This window comes from Balaenoptera acutorostrata, chromosome 4 (genome assembly GCF_949987535.1).
Source record: "Balaenoptera acutorostrata chromosome 4, mBalAcu1.1, whole genome shotgun sequence".
Lineage (NCBI taxonomy): Eukaryota > Metazoa > Chordata > Mammalia > Artiodactyla > Balaenopteridae > Balaenoptera > Balaenoptera acutorostrata.
This window is the reverse complement of record NC_080067.1, coordinates 23981559-23998675: the sequence shown is the minus strand read 5'-3', so window position 1 is coordinate 23998675 and position 17117 is coordinate 23981559. Positions and strand designations below refer to the sequence as shown.

At 53.8% G+C, this 17117-nt stretch overlaps 1 protein-coding gene across 10 annotated transcripts in view; it reads left to right on the top strand.

Moving 5' to 3' along the window:
* The window catches only part of DZIP1L (DAZ interacting zinc finger protein 1 like), a 46556-nt gene extending 29803 nt beyond the window's left edge, over nt 1–16753 (top strand). For 6 of the 10 annotated variants that reach the window (XM_057545695.1, XM_057545694.1, XM_007170347.2 and 3 more), the window contains 9 exons: nt 231–371; nt 2673–2703; nt 4190–4243; nt 7268–7401; nt 9326–9521; nt 12232–12448; nt 12872–13044; nt 14112–14251; nt 15840–16753. In XM_057545695.1, coding sequence (XP_057401678.1) covers nt 231–371; nt 2673–2703; nt 4190–4243; nt 7268–7401; nt 9326–9521; nt 12232–12448; nt 12872–13044; nt 14112–14251; nt 15840–16001 — 1248 coding nt within the window. In that variant the 3' untranslated portion in view covers nt 16002–16753. The remainder of the gene's footprint in view (nt 1–230; nt 372–2672; nt 2704–4189; nt 4244–7267; nt 7402–9325; nt 9522–12231; nt 12449–12871; nt 13045–14111; nt 14252–15839) is intronic. The other 4 variants (XM_057545690.1, XM_057545693.1, XM_057545692.1 and 1 more) reach the window with 4 other exon arrangements.
* Nucleotides 16754–17117: the final 364 nt, after the last annotated feature.

The window sequence follows — 17117 nt, the reverse complement described above, 5'->3', positions numbered from 1 at the left end:
CCTTAGGGACCTGCATTCAATTCTCACTTCTCCTCAGGCACCACTTGAAATGTTCTCAAATGGGAAGGAAGTCAGTCTTGTTAGAAAGCCACCTTCCCAGGTCTGGAGACACTCCACCTGCTTCAGGTGAAACCCCGACCAGCGTTTGCCTACAGGTGCAGGCCCTGCAGGCGCTGGGCACTCAGAGGTCCCTGCAGACATGTGACTGACCGACCTTCCTGTGCCACCAGCTGCAGGAGCAGAACGAGAGGCTCCAGGCCTCCCTGTCTCAGGATCAGAGGAAAGCAGCGATCCAGGCCCAGCGCCAGATCACTGCCCTTCGCGCCCAGCTCCAGGAGCAAACCAGGCTCATCGCCTCCCAGGAGGAGATGGTAGGTGTGTCCCTCCTCCCAGCCAGGACCTGGAGCCCTAGGCCTCTTCCCTGCGAGGATTTCCTTAGATTCTTCTGGACTTACCGGCACTAGTCTCGTTAGTCAGACTCTTTGAGGAGAGAGAAGAGTCCTCAGATTTGAGGGGCAGACAGTGATGAGGATGCTGAGGACGTGCCTGCTGTCCGGGGTTAGTGGGTTCACGGTACCACCAGAGACCGTGTGAGGGCAGCACCTGGTTGATACTTTGCTTATTCCTCCGTGTAAGCCTCACTGCTGCCCTTCAAGGTAGACATTACCTTCTCCCCATCTTCATTTGACAGATGATGAAACAGGCAGGAGAAGTTAAGCGCCTCACTCGAGTCCACACGGGGCACGTTATAAATGACAGGGGTGAGATTCAACCCTCGCCAGGCAGGTGGAATGCAAAGCGTGTGCCCCTTTCACTGTGTTCTCAGGCATCATTTCTTAACTAATTCCTTTTTCATAAATTGACTGCCTCTGATGAAGCTGTCAGATAAGCTAGTGTGATGAAAAGGCGTCACTCACTAAGCACCCTGTCCTAGAACTGGCCCCTGTGACTCTTCATCTAATGCAGATCACTCTCTGCCCAGTCTGGGCTCAGCTCCCCCTTCTGAGCCCCAGGTCGGTGGAGACGTGTATCTATCCCCAGCTGGGCCCTCTTGTGGCCTCAGGTCCTTTGCCATGGGTCTGATACCACCCTCCACACAGCTTCCCTGGGCTGAGCACCCACTGTCACTGTCTAATCCACTGTTCTGTACCTCTTGCTATTTGTGCCTTTCTGTTCTCCCAGCTAGCTATACTTCACCGTCAACATATCTTATTAACCCATGGCCCTGCTGCTTTTCTTTTTACTGTTTCTCCCCCAACACACTTAACTCTTCACAGCTGTGGCTGCCTCAGGTCCAGTCTGGAGGTTTCCTCCTTATGTTACCCAGAACCCTTGTTTGCAGATGTTTCAGTTAGGAACCCACAGGCTAAACATAGCAGAATAGGTTAACAGAGGTTTATTTTTATTGTAACACCAAAAGAGGTGACAGTTGATGGCCTTGGTTTAGCTGCAAGATTATGCCATTGGAAACCCAGACTCTGTTTTTTTTTCTTTTTTTCTTTTTTTTAATTACCATCTTCAGCATATTGACTTTTGTTCTCATGCTTGACTCTCATAGTTGCAAGATGGCTGCCATAGCCCCAACCATCACAGTCATATCCAATGGAAGCAGTTGATGAAAAGGCTCTTTCCCAAGACTTCTACTTATATTTTACTGTTCAAAGCTGTGTTATATGGGCAACTATAGTTGCAAGGAAGGTTAGAAAGAGAATAATTAGCTTTATACTTTCTAGGGTAGAGGTAAGCAAAGGAGGAATAGTTAGAAATGGACGTTGTATGAGTCATTCATCAGTAGGTAATGAAAAACAACTCAAACCTAAGCAGAAGAGGGGATTTGTCATAAGGGTAGACAGGGTGTCTCAGAGAGCTCGAGGCAGGGGTGCAGCCAAGTCTAGGAGTAAACTGGGACCAGAGACATGAGTGTAGTCAGGAGTTTTCCTCTGCTGTGTGTCTCTGTTCCTTTCTCTGTATCTGCTTCGATTTTTTCTTTTACTCTGAAGGTCAGCTTCCACTCCATGTCTGCCCTACATGGCAAGCAAACAAACAAGCAAACAAATAAACAGTGACAACCAAAACTCAAACCAGTTGGCTGGCAAGAGCTCTTGAATTCCCATGTTACCAGTCCAGAATTCTCTGCCCAAACCTGGCTGTGGTGTGGGGGACTCGTTGCCACAAGGGGCTGTCCTGTCTGCAACTATGTGGTAGGAGGAAGAAGAAGCGCTTCCTGGAAAAGAGGGGTTGAGCAGAGAGTTGGTGACTGTCCACATCATGCCTCCTCCCTCCCAGGGGGCACTCAGCTCAGATGCCCACGTCGCAGGAGGGGAGCCTCCCTTGCCCTGGCTGATTTCCACCAATTATACCGACAGTACTGCCTGTGTGCCTGCCCCCCCTCTGCTTGCATGGGGCTCCTGCCCTTCAAACCACAGTCCCTCTCTGAAGAGGGGCATTCTTGCCTCCTCACCAAGGGAAAGTGGAGCATGGCGCTATCTTGGCTGCTGCTGTTCACCCTTGGTGCCATTGCGGGGCTGGGGCAGAGTACTCTGAGCTCCCTCCAGTTCCCAGCGGTTGGCATGGGAACACTGGCCGTCCCTTCTTCACAGAACTAGGCAGAGCCACCGCTCACAGCAGAGTCCCCTGCTGGCTGTAACCTGCTCTGTTCCACATCTTTGCAGATCCAGACCATGTCTCTCAGGAAGGTGGAGGGTAAGTCTGTACGGGGTGGTTTGTAACGATCGTGGCTATCTTCTTGGCCTCTCCTGTCTCTTGTCCCCCACCAGTCAATGTATAGGACGAGGCTGGTGGCAGCAGCTCAGGGACCTGTAGCGTCAGGCTCTCTGGCTGGGTGGGGGAGGGTGAGAAGACGTTTGTTTCTGGGACAGACAGGGCTCCAGCCCAGGTTTGTGCTGAAGGCGTTCCATGCAGCTGGCAGGGTTTCTTGCCTGGCCTGCTCTTCTCTGTAGGACGGTGGAGACATGAGGTGGGAGCGGGGAGGGAGGATCTTGGGGGCAGTGAAGGATGGAGCAGGCAGGGTTCCCGAACAGGCTCTTTCTATTTTTTTTTTTTTTTTAAAGATTTATTTATTTATTTATTTTTGGCTGCGTTGGGTCTCCGTTGTTGTGCGCGGGCTTTCTCTAGTTGCTGCGAGCGGGGGCTACTCTTCGTTGCGGTGCCGTGGGCTGCTCATTGCAGTGGCTTCGCTTGTTGCGGAGCACGGTCTCTAGGTGCGTGGGCTCAGTAGTTGTGGCACGCGGGCTCCAGAGCACAGGCTCAGTAGTTGTGGCACACGGGCTTAGTTGCTCCGCGGCATGTGGGACCTTCCTGGGCCAGGGCTCGAACCCGTGTCCCCTGCACTGGCAGGCGGATTCTTAACCACTGTGCCACCAGGGAAGCCCCGAACAGGCTCTTTCTAATTCACCATGCCTGTGATTCAGTTCCATCCAACCTTACCTTATTTCCAGCGTGCAGCGAGTTGACCCCAAATCTCTGCGAATCTGTGTGAATGTGGCCTGTCTGGAGTGTACGCCCTCCGGCTCTTGGGTACTCCGGCGTGCTGGTGTGCGTGCTTGCGTGTGTCTGACGGACACAGGCGCTGGCGTCTAAAGGGCGACAGTAACCTACAGGGGACCGCTCCTGCTTATGAAACCTGGCCCTTCCTACTCCACCCCGCCTCCCCTGCCCTATGCCTGCAGCTTCCCTTCTGCCTCTCCTTGCAGACCCACACATCTCCCCCGTCCCCTGCCTCGAGGCTAGACATTTCTTCCCCGGCCTGGCAACCAGTGCAGAGAGGCACTAATCCTATGGCCTTGATCTCCTGGGTGCTGGGGCTGGGGGGGTGCCGTTAATAGGAGCTGTGTGCCATGGACTTCAAATCCATCGTCCCCGCGATTTCACGTGGGGCGGGTATTATTGTCCTCACGTTCTGGATGAGGAGCCCGAGGCTTAGAGAAGATCAAGGACTTACCGTGTCGCGTGCAGCTAGTTGGGGGGCAGAGCTGGAACGAGGACTCTGATCTTTCTGCCTCCAGGGTCCATGGTTGTGGCCGCTGGTCCATCCTGCCTCTCTCTGCTAGAGGACCGACTCGAGGGCTTGCTGTGTCTGGCCAGCACTCACACGCTGCCCCGTGCTTTCCTCTAAGGCGGGGAGGGGGTCCCGGGCATTGGAGACACTAACTGCTCCTGCTCTCCTCAGGGATCCGCAAGGGCCCGAAGGCTGTGGACACGGAGAAGGACTCTTCTGAGGAAGGTGAGGCTCCGTCTTCTTCCCTGGGGGCCGCCCTCTTCGTTGTTTAGTTTGTCCCTACTTAACTGGATCTGGCTGCCTGAGGCTGGGGCAAGGGGTCTAGGGACATGAAATAAATATTTCTTAAGCACTCTGTGCTTGCCAGGCACATTACACGCAGGTACTAACGTGCAGCCTGCTGGTTCACCCAGGCTCAGAGAGGGTCAGTGACTTTCCCAGAGTCACAGAGCCAGCAGGTGGTGGAGTCAGGATTCGGCACGGTGTCTGCTGCAGAGCCTGTCCCTGGTGCCCGTCCCGCCGCTTGCCTGGTACTACCCAGAGCAGTGGAGGCAGCCTCCCTGCGTTGGCTTAAAATGACCTCTGCGGTTCTATTCTGCGTGGCGAGTGTGCTGCAGACAGATCACACAGGACCCAACTGATGTGCAGGAATCCTCCTCGGCGCCCTCTGCAGAGCCCGGGGCACCTGCTGCTTTTATTCACTCCGTTTGCCGAGCCGTCAACCAGATGTTTCCAGGGAATGCAAAGGAGAAGTGAAAAAAATAGACTCTCCTGAGAGGGTCAGGGAGAAGGAGCTCCCAGGAAAGATCAGAGAGCTCACAGCCAACCTGCTGACCAGGCCTGCCTGCCCAGCCAGGCTGTGATGTGACAATCCCAGAGCGACCCAACAGATAAACCCAGGAAGGGGTTTTATTGGTGTCACCAAAGAGTTCATCGGGGGGTGTTTTATTTTGTTTTTTAATGTAATAGTTTACTTTTGAGACAGTAATCTATGCTTTTGACCAAAAAAAAAAAAAAAAAAAAAAGGAAGGAAGGAAGGGAGAAGGAAAGAAAAGCAAAAGGGCGCACAGTGAGAAGTAGGTCTCCCTCCTGCCGGGCCATCCAGTCTCCGCCCAGAGATTCCATCGTTAATGGCTTGTCACGCATCTTTCCAGAGATACTTGGTGCAAACATGGGCACTTAGATGTATGCATTCTTTTCCTTTTTCCTAAACGGGAGCACAGTATACATATTTTTCTGTGGTTATTGCTTAACAACGTATTTGGGAAGTCATTTCCAATCCCTTTATATAGAGCTGCTGCATTAATTATTCAGGACTTATCAGTATTCCATTGGATGGATGAACCAAAATTTACCTAATCGGTCCTCTGCTACCTCCGTCCCCACCCAGTGCGTTTAACCTTGGGATATAGTAGCAAAAATTAGAGTTCCATGTAACCTTGAGTAACACAAGGTCCACAGTGGGGATGAACCAAATCCTCCAACGGGGGCATAGAGTTCGAGGAGGAGGAGGCTGAGAAGGGCGAGTTAGGGAGACCTCTCCCCGCCCCCTCCATGCCCCATCCTGCTGCAGGCAGGACCCAGACCTTTGTCAGGCTGTGCTGTGCCTCTTCACTTGCTCGTCTACTTCTCCTAGTCCCAGACCAGCAGAGCAGCATCCCTTGGGAACTTGTTAGAAATGCAAAATTTTCAAATTCTCGGCCCCATGCCACACAGACTGAATCGGAACTTCTGGGGCAGGGCCCAGCCATCTCTGTCGGCACCCGCCCTCCAGGGCATTCTGGGGCTTGCTCTAGTTTGAGGACCGCTGCGGGGCCCGCAGCTCTCTGCAACTGGCTGCACACTAAGAATCTCCCAGGCTGCTTGCAGCTCTCTGGAGGACCATGCCAGTCCCCTACTACCTAAATCACAGCACGCGGTGAGGGGCGTCCCAGGCATCAGGAGTACTTAAAGCTCCACAGGTGATTTCAACATGCAGCCAAAATTGGGGCTCATGCTCTGTGCAAACTTTATGGAAGAGCGTCAACCCTGAGGGGCAGTGGGGGGCTTGTTAAAACACAGATTGCTGGGATCTACCTCCAGAAATTTTGATTCAGTAGGTTGGACTGGGATCTGAGAATCTGCGTTTCTAATAAGTGACAGGTGGTGCCGATGCCGTGGCTCACACTTTGAGAACCGCTGCTCTAGAACAGCTGGTTCTCAGGCGTGGCTGTTGTTAGGTCTGGGGAGTTTCACAAACAGATCTTAAGGCCTGGGGCCCACCCTCCGAGATTCTGATATAATTAGCTTGGGATTGAGCCCAGGTGATGCAAATAGGCAGCCAGGGTTAAGGTCATCGCCTTGACTGTGAGCTCCTTGAGGGTTTTCTTTAGTGTCCTCAGCACTGGCCTGTTCAAGCTCCATATTACTTGTCAGTAAAAGTCTACTGAGTGAATCAAAAGGCTGGTCCATCTGTAACCACAGTGGCCCCCGGCGTTGGACCTGAAGAGCACTTCTGGGAGGCCTTCCCTGACTCACCCGGGATGGCCCCTTTGTAGCAGTTATCACATTTTATTGTAATTGCTTATTTTGTTACCCTCTGGGTCGGTATTTCTCAAGGTGCAGTCTGTGGCTCACCTCCATCAGAATCATCTGGGGAAGTTAAAATGCAGATTCCAGGGCCCTTCCCCAGACCTATGGCATCAGACTCTCTGGAGGATGGGGCCAGGGAATGTGCACTTTAAACCCAGGCAATTCTGATGTATACAATTGGAGGGAGAGCCCCTGATTTAGGCAGTAAGCCCAAGGGGAGCAGGGAGCTGTCTGTCCACCGTATGTATATGTATACATACATCACGCATGTAAGCCAAATCACTATGTTGTACATCTTAAACTTACACAGTGCTGTATGTCAATTATATCTCAGTAAAACCGGGGTGGGGGGTGGGGCGTGAAGACCAGAGCCCAGGGAACAAACTGCTGTCAGGACTCAAGTGTGAGTCAAAAGCCTGAGATCTCAGTTAACCTGGGACAGGACTGAGCCAGATCTTGGAGGTCCAGACTGGCAGGGGATGAGGATCCTGAAGGTGGGTAGGGGGTCTGCAGCAGTGGTTCCCAGGAGGAGAAGGACCTGGGGATGGACACTCAGAGGGGATTGGTGGCCCTGGGTGCACAGGCTGGAGACCAGGATCCCTGGCTGGGTGCCGTGTGGCTTTGGGAGTAGAGGTTTCGGGCACCCAGGCTTACCTCGGTGGTTGTCTTGTGCTGCAGAGCTGGAGGACTCCCGCAGTGGACAGCAGAAGCTGCTGGCAGCTCTCAGTCGAAACCCCACCTTGCTGAAGCAGTTCAGGCCAGTCCTGGAGGACACCCTGGAGGAGAAGCTGGAAAGCATGGGGATAAAGCGAGTGAGTTCCAGGGCCACTGTGGCAGGGCCGGTACCTACCGTTTAGACACAGGGCATTCTTAAACAGACAAAGGGTCGATTGTTCTTTACATTGTAAGCTTATTCATCTTACTTGTTCCAGTGGGGTACCTTTGGTATCCAGGAATATAAACCTGCACAGCTGGCACTGTGGTCTCTTCTCTGTTTCCTCCAATGGCTTCCTGAGATGTCACCCTGTGTCCTGACTTCTCCGTGCTCTCCACTCATTGGCTACTTTCTTCTGCGTCTCTATTTTGTTGTTGTTGTTCACATATTCAACAAATATTTATTGAGCACCGTTGTGCTAAGTATTGTACTAGATGCTGAGAATACAGTGATGAATTAGACAGAACTGACAATTTTTTTCATGGAGTTTACAAATGGTAGGGAACTCAGGTATTAAACAATGATTGTCCAGAAACTTAATAACTTACCATTGTGAGAAATACTCTGCAAGAGAGGTATTGGATGCTATAGGAATGAATAATAAGGGGATGTGCCTTAGCTTGAAGGTCCAGGTGTGATGGTGGACAATATGTGGATATTACTTTGACAGATTACCCCTCTCCAATTGGATAGAGTCTCAGTGGAACTATCAAACAAGATGTTCCATCTTCTCCTGGACAAAGGGACTATATGTGCCCCAAAGGACTGTGTCTCTGTTTCTGACAGAGGGAATTTAATTGGCTCAGTGTGGGCTTTGGAGGGCCCCCTTGGGTGAAGTGTCCATCATCAGTGGCACACGTGGCCATGCCCACTGAGCAGGTGGCAGTGAGTGGAGCAGGCTCTGAACACGCTGGTACAAATTAGCATTTGAACACCGTTGTCCCTACATGCCCGTGTTCAACCAGAGTATGCGTATTATCATGAAAGGCATTATTTTTGGCTGCGTTGGGTCTTCATTGCTGTACGCGGGCTTTCTCTAGCTGCGGTGCGCGGGCTTCTCGTTGCGGTGGCTTCTCTTGTTGCGGAGCACGGGCTCTAGGCGTGCGGGATTCAGTAGTTGTGGCACGTGGGCTCAGTAGTTGTGGCTCGCGGGCTCAGCAGTTGTGGCTCACGGGCTCTAGAGCGCAGGCTCAGTAGCTGCGGCGGTGCATGAGCTTATTAGTTGCTCCGCGGCATGTGGGACCTTCCCAGACCAGGGCTCAAACCCGTGTCCCCTGCATTGGCAGGTGGATTCTCAACCACTGTGCCACCGGGGAAGCCCAGTGACATCTATTATTAAAAAACACACCTTGTTATCAAAGCAGCTGAGCATCACATCATTGAGAATACTATGTGTATAGAATAAAATAAGAAAAAAAACCCCCAAACCCCTAGGTTTAATTTAGCAAGGATGGCCCCTAGTCACTGACTGTTTTCAACTACTGCTCAATCTAACTCTGGCCTTACGTTCAGACTTGATTAAACCATTTCTTTCTAATCTTAAATGATTTCTCACGGGCTCTAGGTGGATGCCGAAAGCCCAAGCAAGTTCCAGTAGGTTTTGGAAGGGTGCCTGGCTTTGTTTTTTTGCAGTTGATGTTTTCAAACCTTGTTAGCCATGGAGGACAATGTGTCCAGCATAACGATAGTGCCTGGGGGTACAAAAAGCAGCAAGCCGCGGTCTCCCCACTGTAGGATTCGGTCGGGTGGTGGAGAGGCATGTCCCACCTGAGCCTGTATGCTTGATGTCGACGGACTGGTGCGCAGCCCCTTGGCACCATTCTGCTGTGTGTGCTTTGCTGGGGCCCCCGCGTCCTAGCCCACCTTGCTTTCAGCAGCCTGCTCGCCCTGCTGTAATGCTCGGCTCCTCTCCCAGAAGCACCGGCACTGATCCCAGTCACTCCCAGGCCAGCAGCAGCTTTGAGAGGCTTAGGGAAGGAGAAGGGGAGCCCATCTCCAGAGGGAACCTCTGTGTCTTCCAGGATGCAAAGGGAATCCCTGCTCACACCCTCCGACACCTGGAGTCCCTCCTGCGAGCCCAGCGGGAGCAAAAGGCGGGGAGGTTTTCTGAATTTCTGAGTCTGAGGGAGAAGCTCATCAAGGAAGCCAGCAGCAGAGTGAAGGAGGAGAGACAGTGGAACAGGGCCCCGGTGTCCCAGCCAGACGGCGAGGCTCCAGGTGAGCTGGCGAGTGGGCTTGCTCGGGGCTGTGACCTGCGAGGGTGCAGGCTTGTTTGCGTATAAGGGGGTGCGTAATCCCCCCGTCCACATCCAGGGCTTTGCTCTGAAGGGCCAGACGATAGGGTCCTCCCAGGTGGCTGAGTCCAAAAGTCTTCTGTTGGAAAAACAGAGTCTGTGGATGGGGTGGGGTGGGCACCAGAGTCGCTCAGGGAAGCAGAGGAGAACCAGGACCAGAGCTGTGCTCAGCCCTGAGCTGGCCCTGCTCTGACGCGCTGCCCCCTTCAGCGGCTTCGCTTTGCACTGTTTTACTTGCTTGGACCACACATTGAGCTTTGCCGCGACAGAGAGCAGCCCGTTCTGTTTGTGGCTCTATAAACCAGACCTGTCAGCACAGCGGCTGCAGGTGGAGGCAAGGATCCATCAAGTGAATACTCGGCTCTGGGGCAGCGGTTGGGCCAGTTTGGCAGGCGGACAAGTCCTCAGGACTCAGACGTCCCCTGGGCCGGGTCCAGCCGCTACTTTGTCCCTGGAATTTGTGACAAGGAAAGGACCTGTGGGTCTTGTGGAGGGCTGAAGTATGTGGGCGAGGACCCTCCGCGCTCTGTCCTGAGGGCATGCAGGGAGCGAGGCAACTGTGTTCTTTGGCTCAGGAGCCCCCATCGCTAGATTCAGATCCACAGGCCGGGTGATGCCCCAGCTCCTTTCGGTCATGGACGTGTGCAGCCAGAGGAACGTCGCTTCTGCTGTCTCCTTGTGTCCAGGCAGACTCAACCTGAGCTCTGTATACAAAGGAAGTTTCCAGAGTGTGGTCCACACACCTCTGGGGGCTATGAGGGTTGATTTTAGTTGGTACGTGCATCAATAATTTTAAGATTTAATCTTTATTTTTCTTCATGTACATTGGAAAAATATTACTAACATGGCAATCCTGAGAGCTCATGGAAATTATTACTTGCATAAGTATGAAGTGGGTACTTTATGTTTAAAAGTGTCATTTTATATAAAAATGTTAAATAGAGAACAGGACAGTTGCTTTGAGAATATGGTGAAAATTGTGCCGATGATCTGGGTAACTCTGTCGGATTTGGTTTAAACTTCTGGCCTTAAAAGCTCTAAGGAAAGGATAGTTTTTAGTCTTGTACAGAAATCTCAGAGTGAAGGGTATTTGTCCTGGTTGCTAACCTGCCTTTCACATAACCCTCTGCCTCAAATGCTCATTCATTCCTAATTTGTTTAATTGAGTGCAGTATTTGCTGAGGTTGACCTGGGCCGGGGCCTGCTCCCTCAGCTGGAAACCAGCCAGGACTAGGTGATGTGACAGGGCCAAGCACAGGCTGGGGCCGCTCGGAGGAGAGGGGACGAGTCCCGAGGGAGGGTGAATGGAAGCCCCCTCTGAGTCCTGGTTTCCAAAAGAAGAGAAAGTTTTCTTGCTCTTCGAGGTGCTCCCCTCCCCTCCAGTGCTTGGTCCCAAAGCCTGGAATGGGAGCCTCCCCCGGCCCCCACCTTCTCCGCTTCCCTGGCCTTGGGTCCTCCCTTCTCCAGGGCCCGTCACTGACCTGTGAGGTGAGCGCTGTCCTCTCGGCATTTCGTAGGCCTCCTTCCAGCTCTGCACCCACGTGTTCTCTTTCTAGGCCCCGTGAGTGCTGTACGAAAGCTCACCTCCCGTCTCTGCTCAGAGTATGCCTCTTTTGTTTTGGGGCAAAGCTGCGGGATGCAGCCAAGGCAGTGGCAAGAGCCCAGATTTGGGGTGACTGACGACCTGGGTTTGCATCTGCCGCTGACTTCCATGGAATCGTGGGTCTTGAGCAAGTTCCTGAATCCCTGGAAGCCTGTCTGGGGCTAAATGGATGTTGGATGTAAAGTGCTTAGCTTGGTCTGTGCATAGTAACTGTAGCTGTTGTTATTTTCCCTCAGCAAGTTCACCCTCCTTTCAGTTTACGCTTTCCTAGAAACCCCACTTCTGTGTAAATGCATTTTCCGAGAGCTGTGCATTTTGAACGTCTTTTCGAACTTCGAACTACAGTAAGAAATGCATTTTATGCTGTGGCTCAGTCCACACGTGTAAGGGTTTGATGAAACAGTACTTACTCGGACTCCCTGTGATGCACTTTTTCTCCTCTTCTCTTCCCATAAAAAAACTGCCAATCCTGCATTACTGCCCACCCCTTGTGATTCGCGAGCTGGAGGGGCTGTATCTAATTGCCAGCCTTAAGCACTCCTGCACAAGCCGAGTTCTGGGAGGAGGGTGTGTGGATCTCGATGGCCCAGGTGGTCCACCGGCGCCCTCTGGTGGCAGCAGGGCCTTCCTGCAGGGCTGCCTGCACTCCAGCAGCAGCTGCTTGGGTTGGGTGGAGAGGGGAGTAGGTGGCCTTGGCAAGGCCAGCTTCTAGGATTGTGTCGGGGGAGCTGCAGACATATTGGACCCCCTTCAGACCTGCTGCCTCCCGCGGGTCTCCCGAAACGATGCCATGACCCTGGAACACCAGCTGCTGTCTTGGTCTCTGATGAAACCGTGGGTCCCCGCCCCAGGTCTGGCCAGCAGCAGGACGCTTGGGGTGGGGGAAGTTATTAAATCCGCTGTGATTATTACGGTTCTCTGCACAGAGTGACTTGCCCATTTCCCGTGTGTGGAGCCTCTTTCTGCATCCTCTCGGGCTCGAGGGCCCAGATGGGTATGCTCCGAAACTCACTCTTACCTGTGTTTCTAGTCAAAAGCCAGCAGAGCACACCGGTCACCAAAGAGGCCCAGCCAAAGGCCAGGACCCTGCACGTGGCACAGTCATCCAAGCCGGCAGAGTCCCCCGTGTCACCTCTTCAGAGCCGCGGCAGCCACGGCCCGGGCCTGGCTCAGGGGCCCACCCCTACTCCTGGCTCCAGAGCGCCTGGGCCCTCCAGCACCCTGGCTTCCCTGGGGCCCGGGCTGAGGTGAGCCGGGCTCTGCGCTCTCCCCGGGTCTGTGGCGCGGCTCCCGCCCTGTCCTGGGCCCCGCACGGGCTTCTGCAGACAGGGGAGGGGCAGAGGCAGAAGTGAACAGGAAGGGCCCCGGGTGCGGTCCAGCCCTAGCTGCCATGAAGAGACCAGGGTCCTTTGCTCCCAGCCAGGACACACCTCCCCTCCCCTTACTCACCTGTCCCCCAGCCTCGGTGGCCACGCTGGAGGGGCTGGGTCTGCATCTGCTGACGGAGCTGGTGTGGTCTGCCACTCTCCAGATGACTCCTGGCTGGCGTCTGGGCCCAGGCAGGGAGCAGGGCTGGCTCTGGGCAAGCCAGACAAGCTTGCAAGTGGTGAAGTGTGGTGTTGAACGTCTTCCTTCCGGCCCACACACCGCCCGTTTCTTCTTTTCCTCAGCAGTACGCCCCCGTTCAGTTCCGAAGAGGACTCGGAGGCAGATGCCGGCTCTCATGCGTCCCTCCAGCCCCCGAGAGTTCCTTTGAGGCTGGGGCCCCGGCCGCAGGATGACTGGGGCTGGTCTGACACCGAGACCTCGGAGGGGAGCGCCCGGACGCCTGGCAAGGGCTCAGGTGGGCTGGCTTCCTCAGGAGAGGAAGGTTTTCTTATAAAATGTTAAGAGGCTTGTAGCTTCTGGCTTCAGTTGCATTTTCTAGCCAAAGATGAAAGAATATGGAACTTTTGTCTTTCCAAAGTCAGTAAGTGGAAGCGCTGGGGTGTAAGCCCAGCTCTATCTGCCACGTCCACAGTGTCCGTGGATTCTGCGGTACTTCATCTTGTCTACAGTGTGTTCCAAGCCTGCCAGTCTATCGACCACCAGAACCAGATCTCTGGAGAAGTACCGACGACCTGCCAGACGAGATGATAGGGTGTAAACATCTAGGAACCGGGAGTCTGGAGTCCTCGGACACGCTTCAGCCTCTGTCACTTGCTCCCTGCGTGTGCTTGTGTGAAGGGTTTCGGTTCCTTTGATGTAAAATGAGGTTTCTGGACAAGATGGGTAATGAGGGACGAGGTACACATTAGGCCCTTAACAAACAGTTTTTGAATGAATCAATGAGCTGAGGGCTGTCGTAGCTCCGCACCTCTGTTCAGGCCCCAGATGTTTGAATCCTGAAAGTCCGTGGCCAGCTCCCTGCTTCTTGGCCAGTCCTGAGGTCTGGACATCCACCTTGCTCTCCCACGTCACCAGAGTCCATTGATAACGTAGTCACTGCTTAGCCCCCTTCTTGCATGGAGTTCACAGAAAGCGTGTCTGGCCCGCAGCCCTCCTGTGCGAATTTATATTGATGATATTTCTTCGTTTCTCTGTGAAGGTGTTGGAGGAGGAACTGCACGTTAGTCTTGCAGTTCAGGTACCAACTGAGCAGGGATTCCTCCCGGCCTCCCGTTGAGAGGGAAGGGCAGCTTCCTAAGCCTGGGTACCCGGCCGTGTCCTTAAGTGCACAGTACACTTACAGGATGTTCCAAGCACACGCCGGCCTGGGCCTCTCTCTCTTTGCCCCTCTTTTACTGTTTTTGCCCTTCCTTCTTCCTCCTGACCCTTTTCCATGCTCCCTTTATCCACACCAGAGCCTGGATGTGACCCATAAGGATGATGCATTCAGACTCCGGGCTTTTCCCCCTGGTTGCCTTCCAGGAACACTGGTGCGGTCGATGGTCAGAAATCATGAGAAGCAGCTGGAGACTTCGGCCAAGAAACCTGCTGGAGAGGTCAGTCTGTTCTCCAAGCCCAATGCCCGGCCACAGAGGGCTGCTGTGCCAGGAGGGAAGCCCCAGGTAGGCTGTAGGACCTTGGAGGCTGCCCTGCAATTCCCTACAGAGCCAGCTCTGAGTTTGGGGGCCTGGGGTGGGGGCTGAGGGAGGGTCCAGCGAGCGTCAGCCTGGGCCCTAGTGCGACCCTGCGGGTGACCTCACTGTCCCCTCTGCCCTTGCACGGGTAGAGGGCTGGCCACTTTCCAATGCTTGTTGTTTCATTATACAAACAACCGCTCAGTGGGTTGTGTCTCCGGGCCACTCACGCTCCCACTTCCTGCCTCTGATAGAGCCTGGACCCAGCTCTGAGTCTGGCTTCCTGCAGTAGCTGCTGTCTTCCGGCTCCGCCTCATCCCACAGCCAACCCCTCCCCCTTCCGTCGTGCCCCGAGGATCCCAGCGCAAGGCTGTGTGCAGAGCAGATAGCTTCACAGGGTGGGGTGTTGGAGTAGCAACACACAGCACATCTGAGTAGGCCACAACACACAATGGGGATATTTAGACTAAATATTCAAGGCCATTCAGCATCACTAAGAATGTCTTGACGGCCTTGCCTCTCTCAGGCTCCAGCTGCCAGCAGATTTAGAACTCAGATGCTCAGCCTCCCAGACCATTCCCGTCAGGCCGTCCTCCTCGCTGCCCGCCCCCCATCAGGGAACAACTTCCATACTCCTGTTGCTGTCTTAGGCAGAAACATTTCGAGCTCTTGTTACTTTACACTCCTTTCTCAATCAAAAAGGTGCATCCTGGGATGCTATTGCCCTAAAATTCAGAAAGAGTGGGCCATCACTTTTTGGTTCTCCCTAGCATACTCCCCCAACCCCAAATACCTACCTTGTACTACATAATATGTTTTGGTTTATTATGCAGCCCTTGTGTGTTTGCGAGTAATGAGTCTAAATGATTTTAAAAGTATTCATCCCTTTTTTTCCCATGTTGTGAAAGAACACCGACAGGCCTAAGCAGGTTGAGGCGCCGCTCGCCGCCTGGGCCCTGGTGGTTTCTGATTGGTTGGCCTTACGTTCCAGGCAAATGGCCTGGGCACTGAGAGCTCTGCGGGGTTGAGGGGGGCTGGTGACCGTGGCTCTGGTTCCAGGACAGCCTGGGACCTTGGCCCACTCTGGGCTCCTCAGTTGGCCCCAGCCCAGACCCTTTCCAGGCCGAAAGATTCCTGGCACTTCGAGTTCCCCTCATTCTCCTATGGTCAGAGTGTTTCTCAGCCCCTAGACAAGAAGTCTGTGGCAGGTGGGGTGGACGTGTTAGCCCCTGGTGCATCAGCTCAGGAATTTGGAGAAGTTGAGGCTCTAGGCTTCCAGATCCATCACTGTGGGCAGTTAAAAATTCTGGACAAAGTTTAAATTACAACAAGAGCAACCTGGTCTGCTACAGGCCTCTCCAAGGAGCTTGCCTTGGTGTGGCCAGTGGCATTTCAGGGGTGTTTGCATTGCTGTGACCCCAGGTCTCTGAAGCAGGTTCTCAGGGAAATGAGAAGGCAGGAGGAGAAGCATCCCCCTCCTGCTTTCTTCCAAATCTGCATTTTGTCCCCGTGTCTGTCCTGCACGTCCATCCTCCCTTGTCAGATGCATTTTCTTCTCCCCCTCCCCTCCCTGCAGCTTTCTGAAGATGAGAGTGACTTGGAGATCTCTTGCTTGGAAGATCTCCCCCAGGACTTGAACCAGAGAGAGAAACCAAAGCCCTTGCCTCGCTCGAAGCCCCCAGAGAAGATTGGTGCCAGCTCTTGGAGCCCTGGTCAGCCCCGGGTCCCTGGCTGGTGATCCCGCCCCAGAACCTGGCGGCCAGAGGACCAGCCTTGTCGCCCAGCTGGGTGGGGCTGGCTCACGGTCCATCCCAACAGATGGGGCTGCCGGGCCTCTTGTCTTCACCAGTAACCGAGAGGTCTTCTCCCCTGGAGAGAAGCAGAGCAGAAGATGGATATGATCTCTCCCGCCCGCTGTGAGGGGCCCTGGCAGTGCCCCTGGGTCCCAGGGCTTGAGAAGGGGTTGTAACAGGACCTCAGAGCAGCACCCTTCCTCCACCTCCACGTTCACTCCAGACTGAAAGGAAACACCTGGTCTCTAGTCCGGAGCGTTTTGTAAACCTGCAGGAACACTGTAGAGATGGGTCTTTTATGGGGTCCTTTTGGGGACTTATGCCTGAGTCAGTCATCCACTGACTGACCCAAAGCCATTTACTGAGGTCTCCAGCCTCTCACTGCTGAGTTGGGGTAGAGGCAGAGATGGGGGGTGAAAAGGACAGGGTCATAATCTGTTGACAGAGATTAGGATGCTATGGGAGCGCAGACAGAGCCCCCAGTGCAGCCTGGGGTGACCTTGGAGAGCTTCCCAGAGCTGATGTCTGGCAGGGCCTGCTCGTGGGTGGGAGGGAAGGAGGGCCTCATATCCCCAAAGGACCACAAATTAAATTTTTGATATTTCTAAAATTAAGTTATATATATAACTACTGTATTTTTTTTTAATTTGAAAAGCGTTAATTTATTATATGTAAACCTTTAAATACAGCACAATGTTTCTCACTCTCTGGTATTTCTTCCTGTTTTTGGCGCTTTAGCAGGGGCTGGGTGGGGGCTGGAGCCATCTGTACCCCAACTGTGTCAGTTTAGGGCCTTTGGGATGCAGTTGCCAAGATGGAGATGATAGGATTGCAGTCAGCTTGCTGGGGAGTCACACCGGTGGAGGAAGCCGGATCGGGCAGGGAAAGCGCTCACGTGCAATGCAGGTCTGACCCCTGTGGGAGAAGGGAGAGCGGGAAGCAGGAGTGGGCAGGGGGAGCCCCAGACCGCCTTGCGGCTGACATCTCCACCAACCCTGTGGGAGCTCCAGAGCAGGCACTGCCCACCAGGGAGTCCCCACTGGGCAGGAATGGCCAGGACC